Source organism: Lissotriton helveticus, chromosome 7 (genome assembly GCF_964261635.1).
Source record: "Lissotriton helveticus chromosome 7, aLisHel1.1, whole genome shotgun sequence".
In the NCBI taxonomy this organism is placed as follows: Eukaryota; Metazoa; Chordata; class Amphibia; order Caudata; family Salamandridae; genus Lissotriton; species Lissotriton helveticus.
The window spans coordinates 912,014,136-912,028,624 of record NC_136068.1 but is presented as its reverse complement, the minus strand read 5'-3'; the positions used below and the strand labels follow the sequence as shown (position 1 = coordinate 912,028,624).

The 14,489-nt window shown below is 44.2% G+C and overlaps 1 protein-coding gene across 1 annotated transcript in view; it reads left to right on the top strand.

Moving 5' to 3' along the window:
* The window catches only part of LOC144767121 (gamma-aminobutyric acid receptor subunit alpha-6-like), a 317,200-nt gene that overhangs the window by 86,506 nt on the left and 216,205 nt on the right, over window positions 1-14,489 (top strand). Inside the window, exon 6 of the mRNA XM_078650720.1 lies at window positions 7,626-7,769. Within this exon, the coding sequence (XP_078506846.1) occupies window positions 7,626-7,769 (144 nt within the window). The remainder of the gene's footprint in view (window positions 1-7,625; window positions 7,770-14,489) is intronic.

The window sequence follows — 14,489 nt, the reverse complement described above, 5'->3', positions numbered from 1 at the left end:
CTTGTAAATAAGGCGAGGCCCCTATCGCCATCACAACATCACTGCAGAGTATTGTTGTGATGGTGATAGGGGCTTGTAAATATGCCCCTCTGTGTGCCTTTTTATGGTGACAAAGAGCATATGGATTACATCCTCCATGAATTCTAAACTACAAACTCCAAAGTCAGGGTACACGTCCTCACTGCAGAACCACCTTTACCAGTTCCAGGGTGTTGGTATATTTGCGCAGTGGCATGAATCCTGCACTCTTTAACACCCAACTGTAGAACTGGGAGACCAGTGTCTGTGGCATTTTTCAATCACAAAGTCATTTCTGACATACTCATTCCTCATTGATCAAATAACCTGAAATGTCACCTCATTTCATCTCAATCCACATCACATCCATAGGCTTCTTGCTTAGGGATAGAAGATGTCAGCTCCTTAACATGAAATATATGAAATCATTTTTTGGAACCAGAACTGCAAGATCTTCTTGAATATCAAGTTAGATTATTTAAGTTCAAAGATTTTTTATTAGTGAAAAGAAAAGCCAATGTGTCAATACAAAAGCAATAATAAGTAATTAGAGCAGTACAATAAAATCGATAATAAAAAGTTAATAAAAGTTAATAAAAATTAATCAAAGTCAAATACGGGCTTCATAGCTAAATAAAGGAAACATAATAATCATGAAAATAGAGCAATACAAAGAGAAATATGTACAAAGTGTTAGGAAAAGATATAAGGAATACAAGGGGCAATTATGGGGGCTTGGGGACCTCTTGTTGGGCAGGCTGTGGTATAAAAGGACGGTTGACACATGCATCAAGGTACAGGGTGATAGAGAGCCATAAGTCCATATGTTTCGTTGCCATATGAGTAGGACAGACAAAAGCAGTGTCCAACCTGTGATTGTAGCATACATTGTACCACCATGCTCTAAAAGAAATGTTAGAAAAGTTTTTCCAGTTGGTGGTAATCTGTTGAAATGCTACAGCCAACAGTAGATCAATGATTTGAACGTTGAGATCAGTATCTTTCCAACAGGGAGAAAGACTTCCCAAAAAGATGTGAGTGTTGGAGAAATGATTGTGGGTATGAAAAATTACATTAATTTGGGCCCATACCTGTAACCAGAAATCATGAACTGAGTTACAAAGGAACAGCATGTGAAATAAAGTTGCGTTTGGAGAAGAACACGACCAACAGGAATGTAGAGTTGCTGGAAATCTCTTGTGAAGGTAAAAAGGAGCCTATTAAAGATGAAGAATAAGGTTTGCGTTAAGTTGGCCGCTCTGGATGATTTGCGGATCTTAGTCTATATCTTGTCCCATAAAGATACCGACCAAGATATAGCAAGATCATGTTCCCATTGTTCCTCCACCTTGGATTTGGGCCTAATAGACTCTTTGGTATGAAGATATTTGTAAATAGTGGAAGCCTTGGGAGTAGTGCGCAGGAAAGAATGAAGCTGTGCAGCAGAGGTGGGAGATGCGGGAGGGGCATGCGATTGTGAGAGTTGAGCGTAAGTCACCATCACTGCCTATTTAAGTATAAGATACTTGTGAAAAAAAGAAGTAGGCAGGTCATAGGCGGAGCGAAGAGTTGTAAAAGGTATGAAGGTAGAGCGTGAAACGAGCTGGGAAATCCAAATCAACCCTTTTTGTCTCCAGGGCTTCCAGTAAAAGGGTTTGTTATGAATCAACAGGTTAACATTGTGCCAAATAGTAGAGTTGAGAAAATCGGCAACAGTTGTAGGAGGAGGAGGAATAGAGGATAAAAGTAACTTGGTAGTGAATTTGTGAATAGGGGTGTGTTTTGAAGAGGGTTTGCGTGAAAAGGAGATGTATTCAGCAAAGGAAAAGGGGGAGAGAAGAAGGCGTTCAAGTTTACCCCATAAAGGACAAGGAGAGGCAGGATCTTGCAACCAGAAGGAAGCCTGTCGTAATAAAAACGCTTTTTGATATGCCGGGAAATCTGGGAAATTAACTCCGCCTTCTGACTTAGGGTGTATTAGCCTAGTGAGGGACATCCTGGGTTTTTTATTGTTCCACAGAAAAGATGACAGAACTGAGTTAATCTTCTTGAAAAAATTTAGAATGGATGGGTACCGGGATATTTGAAATCGTATAAAGAATTATAGGAGATAACATCATCTTAATGGTGTCAAGGCTCCCCCACCAAGATAAGTATAAAGGATGCCATCTGGCTGTCAAATTAGTTATTTTTTTAATGCACTTATTAAGGCAAAGAGAAATTGTGTCTGAGATAGAGGGGGTAACATGCAAGCCTAAGTATTTGATATGGGAGGGACTCCATGTGAAGTTGGATGCACTCAAATCAGGTTTAAAAGTAAACTTCGTCAAGGGCAGAATTTCACATTTATCATTAATAAGTTTATAGCCAGATATCATGGAAAAGTCTCTTACTTCATCGTGGAAAGCAGAAATTGATTCAGTGGAGTTGGATATAAAAAGTAAGATGTCGTCAGCATATGCAGCGAGCTTGACTTGGGAATGGATGGTCTGAAAACGATGAATTTTAGGGTTTTGGCGAAGCTTGGACAGAAAAGGTTCCAAAGCCAAATTGAAAAGAAAAGGGGACAAGGGACAGCTCTGACGTACACCTCTACCAAGGTCAAAAAAGGAGGAAACCAAGCCATTGGCGCACACTGCCACCCGAGGCCTGGAGTACAGTAAGGAAATAAGAGAAATAAACCTGGGTCCAAATCCAAACCACTTGAGGGTATGAAAAAGATAAGACCATTCGACCCTATCGAACGCCTTCTGAAATCTAGGGCAATCGCTGCAAGGGAATAAGGCAGACGTGAGGATTTCGATAAGACATTAAACAGAAGTCTAGTATTATCAGTAATAAATCAGCCCTTTACGAAGCCAGATTGCTCCTCACCAAGGAGGTCCGGGAGTAGAAGGCCTAGACGCGCCGCAAGTGATTTAGCAAATTTCTTATAGTCGATATTAACCAGAGAAATAGGCCTATAATTTTTGCAATGTTTGATGTCTTTCCCTTCTTTGGGTATAAGGCAAATGTGGGTGTCAGAAAAAGAACCTGAGGAATTTCCTAGGGCAACGAATGTGTCAATAAGAGAATGCAGTTTTGGAATGAGTAATTTTGAGAAATGGAGGAAGAATTCAACTGTAAAACCATCTGGTCCAGGGGCCTTGTCCTTTTTGAGGTGTTGGAGTGCAGTGAGCAATTCTCGTTGGGAAATATCTAATTCTAAACGAGAGAGATCAAGGGGAAAATGGTCGGGTATAGCAATAGTAGAAAAAAGTGTGCTAAGGATTGAGGGGAGGGTTGGGTTTCAGAAGAATAAAGGGATTTGTAAAAAAGGGAAAATTCATTAAGAATATCAACATCCTTATGTTTGAGGTCAGAGTTAACATCATAGATGGATTCGATATTCAACTTGTTATGTTTAACTTTCAAATAGTTAGCCAAAATTTTCCCTGCTTTATTTTTGCCCCCATAAAACTTTGCACTTGATTTCAATAGATACAAGGATGCGTCCTCTGTGGATTGTTTGTTGAAATTCATTTTAGCGGCAACAAGGGCTGTCAGACTATCTTGCGAATGTGAGGTGAAGTAGGCGTGTTCCAATCTCTTAATACCTTGCAGGAGATCTCCAGTAGACTTGTGAGTGGCTTTTCGTTTTCTCGCCACATATCCAATTATAAAATCCCTTGCTGCAGCTTTGAAGGCATCCCAAATAGTATGTGTAGGAAGGGAAGGGGTGTCATTGAACACAAAAAATTAGTCAAGAAATGCAGTAAAGGAAGCAGTGAACTTAGGGTCTAAGAGAAGGGTATTATTGAAACGCCATTTTTTGGGCCCAGCAGCTTTGGGTAGTATGTCAACATTAATTAAAACAGGGGCATGATCTGATAATAAAATTGGACCGATTTCAGCATTAGCAAGGGTTTGGGCAATGTTATGGGTGACACAAATATAATCAATCCGAGACTGGGAATGATGGGAGAGGGAGTAGAAGGTAAATTCTGTTGTCGTAGGGTTGCATAGGCGCCAAGCGTCGATGAGTTTGTGTTGGGAGATGGCTTGAACGAAAAGTTTATGAGATTTATTTGGGATATAATAAGCATTAGAGTTTCTGTCTAGGAATGGATCAAGGGGTTGGTTGCAGTCTCCTGCCAAAATGAAGTTGTCATCAACAAATCGAGTGATATGTTGAGAGAAAGTACTCCAAAAAGCAGGGTCGCCACCGGTAGGGGCATAAACATTAAGGAGAGAAATTGGAACACCTCTAAGAGATAGTCTGACATACAACCATCTACCTTCAGCATCCGACTCCTGAGTGACCAGAGAGTAGGATAAAGATTTGCGACATAAAATTGCTACTCCATTACGCTTACCATCGCCCTGAGAATAATAGACTTCGCCCACCCAGCCCCTCTTAAGTTTTGCAGATTCTGCATCCGGGAGATGAGTTTCTTGCAAAAATGCGATATCAACATTCAATCTAGCTAGGTGAGAGAAAAGTCTCTGTCGCTTAATTGGGGAGTTAATACCCTTAACATTTCATGTAATGATTTTCAGTGACATAATGTACAAAGTATGTTAATAAAAGCATAATATACCGATTCAAATAAAAAGCCCATAAGAAGAAACAAGCGTAACAGAAATAATTGCTTTTGGAAGACAAAAAAGAGGAGAAGAGAAAGTAAAGCAATAGGGGAGGAAGCAGGATAAGGGAAAGCAAAATAAGTATGAATAAAAGAAAGGAGAAAAGTAAGAGGAGAGTGATACATGCTAGAGAGCAAAGGACATGGTGAAAGCCTAAAAAGGAGACCATGAGTACAGTTGTGACAACAGATAATAACGTCTATGAACAGATAGAAAAAGAAATTGCCAGGATGTGAAACACTGAAGAAGTAAACGAAGAGAGGGAAAGAAGAATACAAGATCGAGAAGTAAAAATATGAATGTGTAACGAAGATGAAGAGCATCAGAGGGAGACGAAAACAATCAAAAGAACAAGATAAATAGAACCAATAAATGGATGACGAAAACCAAAAAAGAAGAAAACAAAGAAGCTGGAGCCAGTAAAGAGAAAGTGACACCTTTGAACAAGGAGTGAATGAGAAGGAGGACGGGAAGGAGAAGACCGGGATAGGAGCAAACATGCCCAAAACGGGAGGGAAACGTATTTACACGGGTGAAGGTGAGGGAGCACAGTCAGGGAGAAGACCAGACATGAAAGGAGGGGGGGGGTAGATCCAACTGGAGGAGGCAGGACGTCTGGGGTCAGTGACCGTCCGGCCGGGGGAGCACACGGAACGCGGTATATAATCTGTGGAGACATAAGGAGAACATCAGGAAAACGAATCAACAAAAATGAAGACAACAGGGAAGTTGCACCATCAAATATAACAAACAAAGGAAGAACAGATAAGAGGAGTCATGGTGGAACTAAACCAACATAAGCAAAGTTTGCATGGTGTACAAGAGAAGAAATAATAACTATTAAACTTGAACAACAAATGCAGAAAACCAAATGGAGAGAAACTTCAGCAACTCAGGAAAGTCATGTCGGGAATGAAGAAGAAGGATCGGAAAGATCTATGTCAGCAGCGCGGCAGGAGTTCAAGAAGCTCTGAAGTCGTACCGGATCTTCATAAGTTGTTGTTTTATTGTTGTACGTAACCTTAAAGAGACACGGGTGAAAAAACCCGTATCTGGCTCCAATGGATCAAAGATCGGACCTTATTTCCAGGAAGGCTTTACGACGATTAGCTGTGGATTTGGCGTAGTCCTGCTAAAAAAAAACAGGGGGGACCCCGACCATGCAAGACGTGGAGAGGCTCTGGCTGCTGAGAGGACTTTTAAAAGGTCAGTGTATTCTAAGAAATACATGATCACGCCTCTCGGTCTTGATGAAGCGGAAGTAGATGAAGACGCTCGGCCCTGTCTGTGAGCTCACTGTATGTTGAGTACAGTGTCCTCCGGATAGGTGCAAGAGCTTAGGGAGAAAAGATTTGAAGAAAGCAATGGGGTCGCTCCCCTCGCAGCCCTCCACCAGGCCGTAGATGCAGAGATTATTGCGCCTATTTTGATTTTCAATATCCTCCACCTGTTTTTGGAGAGAAGAGATCTGCGAATGCATATAAGAAACTCTCCTGGAGGGTAGAGACACTGCGCTCTACAGATGTGACTCTTGCGTCCATTAGCGACCAATTGTCAGTCAGAACTTGTAGCTTAGCGTTAGTTTCTTCCATGAAGGGGCGAAGCACTCTTATTTCATCTAATAGCAGTTCAATAGAGATGGTCGAGTTGGGCTTAGATGGTGAGGGGGGTCCTTTTTTAACCTCTTGGTAGTGGCTTTCCATGTGTGTTGCATAGAGGGCTCCATGGTAGATTGTGAGAAGTTGTCAAGAGGTGCTTGAGAGGCTTCTAACTGAGCCAGTGCAGAGAACACCCTGGAATTTTTAATAAAATTGCGTTTTGAGGTTTTGCTGAAGCAGTCTGTTGTAATCCTGCCCATGAAGTATCAAGCGTCACTGAGGAGAGCACCAGAGCAACGCACCCAAAAGGACCACTGCAATCCCGAGATATAAAAATGTCAACCGGAGGTCAAAAGGCATGAGCAGAGTCTACTATGTGAGGATAAAGACTGACAGGAACTGTTGAGTCATCCAGGTGGAGAAACGGCTACAAGCTAACCGGTCCAAGGTAAAAGTTCTTGGAAGCGCAAAATGGCCGCTATGGCTGAGGAGAATGGAGGCAACTCCTACAGGAGAGTTAGAGACTATAAAAGGCAGAAAAAAGTCATTAAACATTAAAATATTGGCCCACCGTATACGAGGGAAGGAGCGTCGATCATTGCAGGAGATCTCTGTAGCAGGGGAAAAGCTGCGCGCAGATCGCGCCACACGAGCACCAACACAAAATGGCGGCCGCGGTCGTCATTGAGCAACAGCCGAAGAGTTCCCCTGACAATAAAACGGCAAATGCGGCCACCAGAGACCCCGAACAGAGTCTCAAATTATGCCTGGGGTCTTCCGACAACTGAATCCTGTGTCTTCGACAATGAAGTAAAGCGCAAACCGCCAGCCCGCTTCGGCAGGAACGGAGCGCTCACGCCAGTGCCGCCATCCCGATCGGGTGCTAAGCCACGCCCCTCATCAAGTTAGATTATAATAGGAGGTGCAAATAAAATTCAGTATTGTTACAGTGAGCTTCTGGGGTCCTCTTTTTACAATCCTGTCTTGCCATGCCTATTAGAAACAGTTTGACTAGGCCAAACATTCTGCTAGAAATATACCTTGAACACGAGGAGTTACTTGAATATCATTTTCATATGCTATGATTTAGAACCAGCATCTGAATGGGTTGCCGTATGACTCTACTGACTCTTGGCACATTTGACAATCCTTTGTCCTACAGATGAGCAGGATATGAAGTGTTTGAGTTCCAAAGTTTGTAATGTCATCTTCCTGAAATACAGCGACAGTATTTGTCAGTATCTATCAGTGAATGGGGGGAATGTGAAGTCCTAAGAAAGAAGGGTATTTACTTTCCATCTAAAACGTTCAACCATGTAAATTGTAAGATTTCGTTTAAAGTGTAATGGGTTTGTTCTTGTACCTTTTTGTTTCATGCCTCAGATGCTTACCCCAAAAGTGAAATCATATACACTTGGCAGAGAGGATTACTTAAGTCGGTTGATGTGTCTAAAGAGTCCTCGAGTCTCCTCCAGTATGACCTGGTGGGCCAGAAGGTGTCCAGTGTGACAATCACGTCCAACACAGGTAAGCACATTCTTCATAGTTTGGGTAGCCATTTGAAATTCAAAAGGGCTAACAAAGATGACATGTATTAAATATTCAATGTATTGGTTATAAACATCATACCTACTTCATCTTATGGAAAATCTATGCAGTCCACATCTGTCCCAGCAGGAAAGGAAATCATAGGTAGCTACGTAAGAAAGAGTGTCTTAAAATATTACTAGAAGGCATACATCAAACCCTAGTTAGCTTGCAGGGAACCTGATTGTTCTATGGACTTGAAATTAAAATTGTTATGTGCCTGTTTATTTAAATAATAATGACATTTTAGTATGGAATATCACTTTTGAAAAATTACACCCTGTCTTAAATTTTGAAGAACACTTCAAGGATTTCATCTATCCTAGATTTTTCCACATGGCCTTCACCACCATCGCACCCGAACTATGCTGAACTCTCAACTGCTCCCTAAAGACTGCCACTTTCCCTGATGACTGAAAATGCAATGAAGTCACAACTCTACTAAATAATCCCTCCGCAGACCCAACCTTTCATCGCCAAAGTCATTAAGGAAAGCCATCAAAACCCAGCTAGCACACTTCATAGGAACCAACAACATCCTAGACACCTCTCAAACTGGATTCCGCAGCAACCAAAGCACCAAGACTGCCCTTATAGCCACCACCGATGATATCTGTGCCCTCCTCAACCAAGACCACATGTCAGCCCTGGTCATCCTGGACCTTTCAGCAGTCTTTGACACCATCTCCCACCATACACTAGACTCCAGGGCCCATGAAGCCGGCATCTGAGGAATGGCCGTAGACCGGATTTGATCCTTAATCTCAGGAAGAACACAAAGAATAAGACTCCCGCACAACAGAGATCAGATGCAAAGTACCCCAAGGATCCTTGATCAGCCCTACGCTCTTCAATATCTACATGGCCCTTCTCGCCACCATTGTCATCAAAACACAGACTCAGCATAGTCTCATATGCTGACGACACCCAGCTCTTCCTCTCTCTCACCAAGGAACCTGACATCACCAGGCACAATTTCCAAGAAGGGATTAAAGGCGTTGCAACCTGGATGAGCAGAAGCTGCTTGAAGTTCAACGCAGAGAAAACAGAAGTCCTCATCCTCGGTTGCACCCCCACCGCATTGGACAACACCTGGTGGTCCCCCAACCTCTGAAACCCACCCCCCACCAGCGGACCACGCAAGCAACCTCGGCAACATACTCGACTCTTCACTCACCATGAACCACCAGATCAACGCTGTGTCCTCCACTGCTTCAGCACCCTCCGCATACTTTGCAAGGCCTTCAAATGGATTCCACATGATGCCAGGATGACCGTCACCCATGCACTCATCACCAGCAGACTGGACTACAGAAACGCCCTCTACGCTGGAATCAACAAAAAACTCCTTCACAAACTCCAGACCTTCCAAATCGCTGCAGCCAGACTGATCCTGAAAACCCAACAAAATGACCACATCACCCAACACCTCCGCAACCTCCACTGGCTCCCTCTCAAAAAAAGAATTACCTTCAAACTGTTCACACATGTCAACAAAGCCCTCCATAACACTGGACCCCAATACCGCAATGAACAAATCTTTTTCGACGCCCGTAAGAGAAACTTTCGCTGTGCCGACCTTGCCCTAGCCACAGGCACCCCTATCCACTGGGTCAGAGCAGGTGCCAGATCCTTCTCCTACCTCGCGGCCAAGACCTGAGAAAAACTCCTCCACTGCACCTGATGAAGCCAGACACTGAACTAATTCAGAAAGGACCTCAAGGCCTGGCTCTTCGAATGACCAATGGAGCTGCTCGCACCCCCTCCCCCCTGCACCTTGAGACCCTCACGGGTGAGTAGTGCACTCTAAAACCCCTGATTGATTGATTGATTGATTGATTGACATGGCCATAATTATTGCAACAATTTAGACAAAAGCATTGCAGGAAAACCATGCATGCTTATTTCTCTTAAGAAAAACATTAATATTTCACTTTTGAGTTTTGTTAAAATGTTATGATTTTCAGGGCTTTTTGCTTTTTAGTGTCTTAGCTGGTAACATTTGCTTTCAATCATCTTTACTGTTCTAAGTTCTCCCTAGCCTGTTTGACTACGTATTGAGTTTCCTCTTATTTTACTTTGGCTTGGAAATTTATGCAGTTCTCTTCATGTGAGTCGGATATACCTTGATTGACTTGAATTATCATAAACAGATCAGTTGTTTGATGTATGTCCATTTTTGGTTCACACTTGGAGAGAAAGCTTTAGCTCTCTTGCCCAGTGACGGCTCCTTTGCTACGGCAGAGGCATCACTCACGCCACCCTCAAAAGTTGAAAAATAAAATGATAACAAAACAAGCTTATTGTCGTTTTATTTTTCAACTTCTACTTGCTGCGTCTTGGGGGTGGGCCAATTATGGGGTAGTCAGGAGAGGAAGTGGTGGGCAGCACTGACTTCAGTGTGCATGTGCATTTCGCCAACCAAATCTGAGGCAAGCTAAACTCACATGCGCAGTGAGCTGTCTCCAACCTAGCTGCACTGCTGGCTTAGAGACAGCAAAGCACAGGCTCCCATTCCCCCAGGGAGCAAAAATCCCCAGCCCTCTGGTAAATCCTGATGCTTCTTTCGAACTTTAAATCGGAGTCAGGATTGGCAGCAGGGGAGGCAGGGATCCTCTGCTGTAGCGAGGAGAAGACACGGAGAAAAGCGTCCGTGGCAGGCGAAGGGTAAGTTCTTTTTCTTTTTAAATATTTGCTATCTGTTTCCCCTCACTTCCCCCAGCCCCCACCCTGCCACTACTGCTCTTTTAAATCTCGTAACTTCATTTCACGAGGAACACTATATACATAACAAGGCTTCGAGACAGTTTGCTTCACCCATTGCTCTTTTGGAGCCTCGCTCATACTTTAGTTCAGCCCACGGGTCAGAATCCATATAATGGGAGTCTTGATCAGCCCCATTTAGATATTAGTTTGTGAGCAATTTTAGTCACAATTTGTATCAGCCCACAGAACAGACCTTTGGACGATCCTGAGGCAGAAGCCGGGACCCCGCTTAGCTTAGCTAATTTTAAAATTTGATACTCGTTTTAAAGATTTTATTATTTTCCCGCAATTGACATACCTGCACTGAAAAACTGAAAACTGCTTACCTGCACCGTTAGAGGCCCTCCTGCGCACGCCTCCTTACCCGACCCTGCCAATCTTCCTTACAGCCGATTTGAGGCTGCTGGGACACGGGGAAGGACCGGGCAATCTCGGAGCCGCCATCTTCGGTGGGTGCAGGGTCGGCGGGCTAGTTGTGGGGACACCACCTGGCCGAGTGGCATAAATAGAGAGCCACCGCACTCGGCAGTACTTTTGGGGATCCTGAGGCGGAAGCCGGGACCCCGCTTAGCTTAGCTAATTTCAAAATTTGATACTCGTTTTAAAAATGTTATTATTTTCCTGCAATTGACATACCTGCACTGAAAAATTGAAAACTGCTTGCCTGCACCGTTAGAGGCCCTCCTGCGCACGCCTCCTCACCCGACCCTCCCGATCTTCCTCACAGCCGATTTGAGGCTGCTGGGACACGGGGAAGGACCGGGCAATCTTGGAGCCGCCATCTTGGGTGGGTGCAGGGTCGGCGGGCTAGTTGTGGGGACACCACCTGGCCGAGTGGCATAAATAGAGAGCCACTGCACTCGCCAGTACCTTTGGGGATCCTGAGGCGGAAGCCGGGACCCCGCTTAGTTTAGCTAATTTTAAAATTTGATACTCGTTTTAAAAATTTTAATATTTTCCCGCAATTGACATACCTGCACTGAAAAACTGAAAACTGCTTGCCTGCACCGTTAGAGGCCCTCCTGCGCACGCCTCCTTACCCGACCCTCCCGATCTTCCTTACAGCCGATTTGAGGCTGCTGGGACACGGGAAGGACCGGGCAATCTCGGAGCCGCCATCTTGGGTGGGTGCAGGGTCTGCTGGCTAGTTGTTGGGACACTACCTGACCTATTCACCCTTCCATAAAATGAGCCTACCTGCCTGGACGCGCAGCCGAAGGTGCGCCAAAGGCAAGCCCGTCTGCGCCCGTCCGCGTCGGAACGCGATGGGAGGCAGGAGATGCTGCCCCGAACACAAACAGGGTTTCAGCACTTAAGCCCTATACTTACTCCAGAGTAGCTCTGCGGGAAATAGGACTTAATACATCCAGCAGGTCCAATATAGGAGGTCAGTGTAAACACTCATTCCCGGCCCTTCTGGAGGGACCTGTATCATGTATTTCTTGTCGATTTCCAAGCCTCCAGGGGGAGTTGTCCAGAAGCGATTCATCTACTAAGTTCACTCGAAACCATCTGACACTTAGTCTTATTTTATGTAACGTACGCTCTCTGGTAAAACATTCCACTGAGATCTGGGATATGATCTCTACCCTCTCCCCTGATATATGCTTCTTAACTGAAACTTGGCTTAACTCCTCTAATATTCCAGCCATTAACCTCGCAATACCAACGGAGTATAAATTCATTCAACTCGATAGAAAGGGAAAGTTGGGAGGAGGTATTGGAATTGCCTTTAAAGCCCGTCTTAATGTACTATGGACCTCCTCTATCAGCAATGACACAATGGAATTAGGTATTTTTAAGCATCTGTGTACCCAACAACCTCCTGGGATGGGGCTTTGCTTTATCGACCACCTGGACCCAAATCTAAATACAATTTCTCCACGGCCCTCACAGAATTTATTGTCATGCAGGCCGTGGCCTCCAATAACTTTATTCTCCTGGGAGATTTCAATTTTCACGGAGAGGAAGTGAAAAAGCCTGATGTAACGAGGCTTTTTTCCAATTTGAGCGACATTGGACTTAAACAGATGGTGTCTGGACCAACGCACACGGCTGGCCACACCCTTGATCTTATCTTTACCAGCTCGGAACAACTGAAAGTATCACAGCCGCTTCCCCTTGTCTGGTCTGATCACTATATGATCCAATTTTCCATTCAGGTGCAATTAGGACCTGAATATAGGCCCAATCCTACGTTTAAAAACAGCAAAAACAAAAGGCCATGGCATAATCTTACTCTGGACAGTTTTAAGGAAACCTTTGACCAGTTTTCACTAAATACTAAGCTGAATGATCAAGACCCTACAGCTATGCTATCTAGCTTCAACGCAGCCTAGCAAAAACATTTGATATAGTGATCCCACTAGAAAGCGGAAATCTTCCGCGGAGGCGACTCTCAGCACCCTGGTATTCAGGTGAATTAAAAACTCTTAAATCCACGTGCAAAGCACATGAAAGAAGATGGAGAAATGATAAATTACCTGAAGACAGGAAAATCTATAAGGCTTCCTTATCCCACTATCATCGATCAATAAAAACAGCCCGATGCTCATATCTCCACACACAGATCGAACAATCCAGGAATTCCACCAAAACCTTGTTTGACATTGTCAAGGATTTCTCCTCTCCTTTAGCCTGCAAACAAACTCCACTTGAATCCCAATCTTTATGCTACTCCATAGCACATTTTTTTCACGATAAAATTGCCAAAATTTATGATAATTTCCCCAATAGTAACTCCAACATCTCCTGTCTAAATCTGAACTTGGTAAACTCCCCCATTTCTACCGAAGGCACCCTCAACCAATTCAAGCCCATTTCACTTGCGGAAATAAATAACCTATTGCTTACAGCAAAATCTGGCTCGCCAAGGGACATATGTCCACCCAGTGTAATGGCTCTCCTATCTCTAACCTGCGCTCCCATTATCGAAAACATTTTTAATACCTCTATCTCTACCGGCCTTATTCCAACTGCCTGGAAAGAGGCCTCTGTACGACCCATCCTGAAAAAACCATCCGCAGACCCTCAGGAGCTGAACAACTACAGGCCAATATCCCTGCTACCTCTACTAGGGAAACTACTAGAATCCTCAATAAACACCCAGCTCAGTCAGTACTTGGAATCCAATGACATACTGTATCCCTCCCAGTCAGGATTCCGTACTGGTTTCAGTACAGAAACAGCAATTCTGGCTGTCACTGACTCACTGAGGCGCACCCTTGATGCCGGGGATCTTCGATTCTGATCCTCTTAGATCTCTCCGCAGCGTTTGATACGATATCTCATCAACGGCTAGCGGAGAGACTGACTGAATGTGGCATCGGGGGCAAAGCCTTTCAGTGGCTGAAGAATTTCCTAATGGACAGATGGCAGACTACCTCACTTGGATCATTTGCTTCAAAAAATAAATTCCTGTTGGACAAGGGGGTACCACAGGGCTCCTGTTTGAGCCCTACCCTTTTTAATATGTATGTGGCCCCCTTGGCGAAGATAGTTCAATCCTTCGGCTTCAAGATAGTCTTGTATGCCGACGACACGCAGCTACTATTCCCCATAGGGAAAAACATCAAGGACGAGAAACTCAGTTTCTCAGGTGGTATGCTAGCGATTGCAAATTGGATGAAAGAGCGGTGTCTACAGCTCAACCCTGGGAAAACAGAGCTCATGCTCTTAGGGAAGGACGTCCATTTTTGGATGTCGGAATGGTGGCCCCCCAGTTGGGAAAAGTGCCTACCCCATTCCCCTCAGTGAAAAGCCTGGGAATCCAGCTGGATGCCTTGCTTAATATGAAGGATAATGTAAAAAACATCGCAGGGACCTGCTACTATAACCTATGCCCACTACGTATAATTATTCCCTATCTTCCATTAGAACACTGCCGAACTGTGG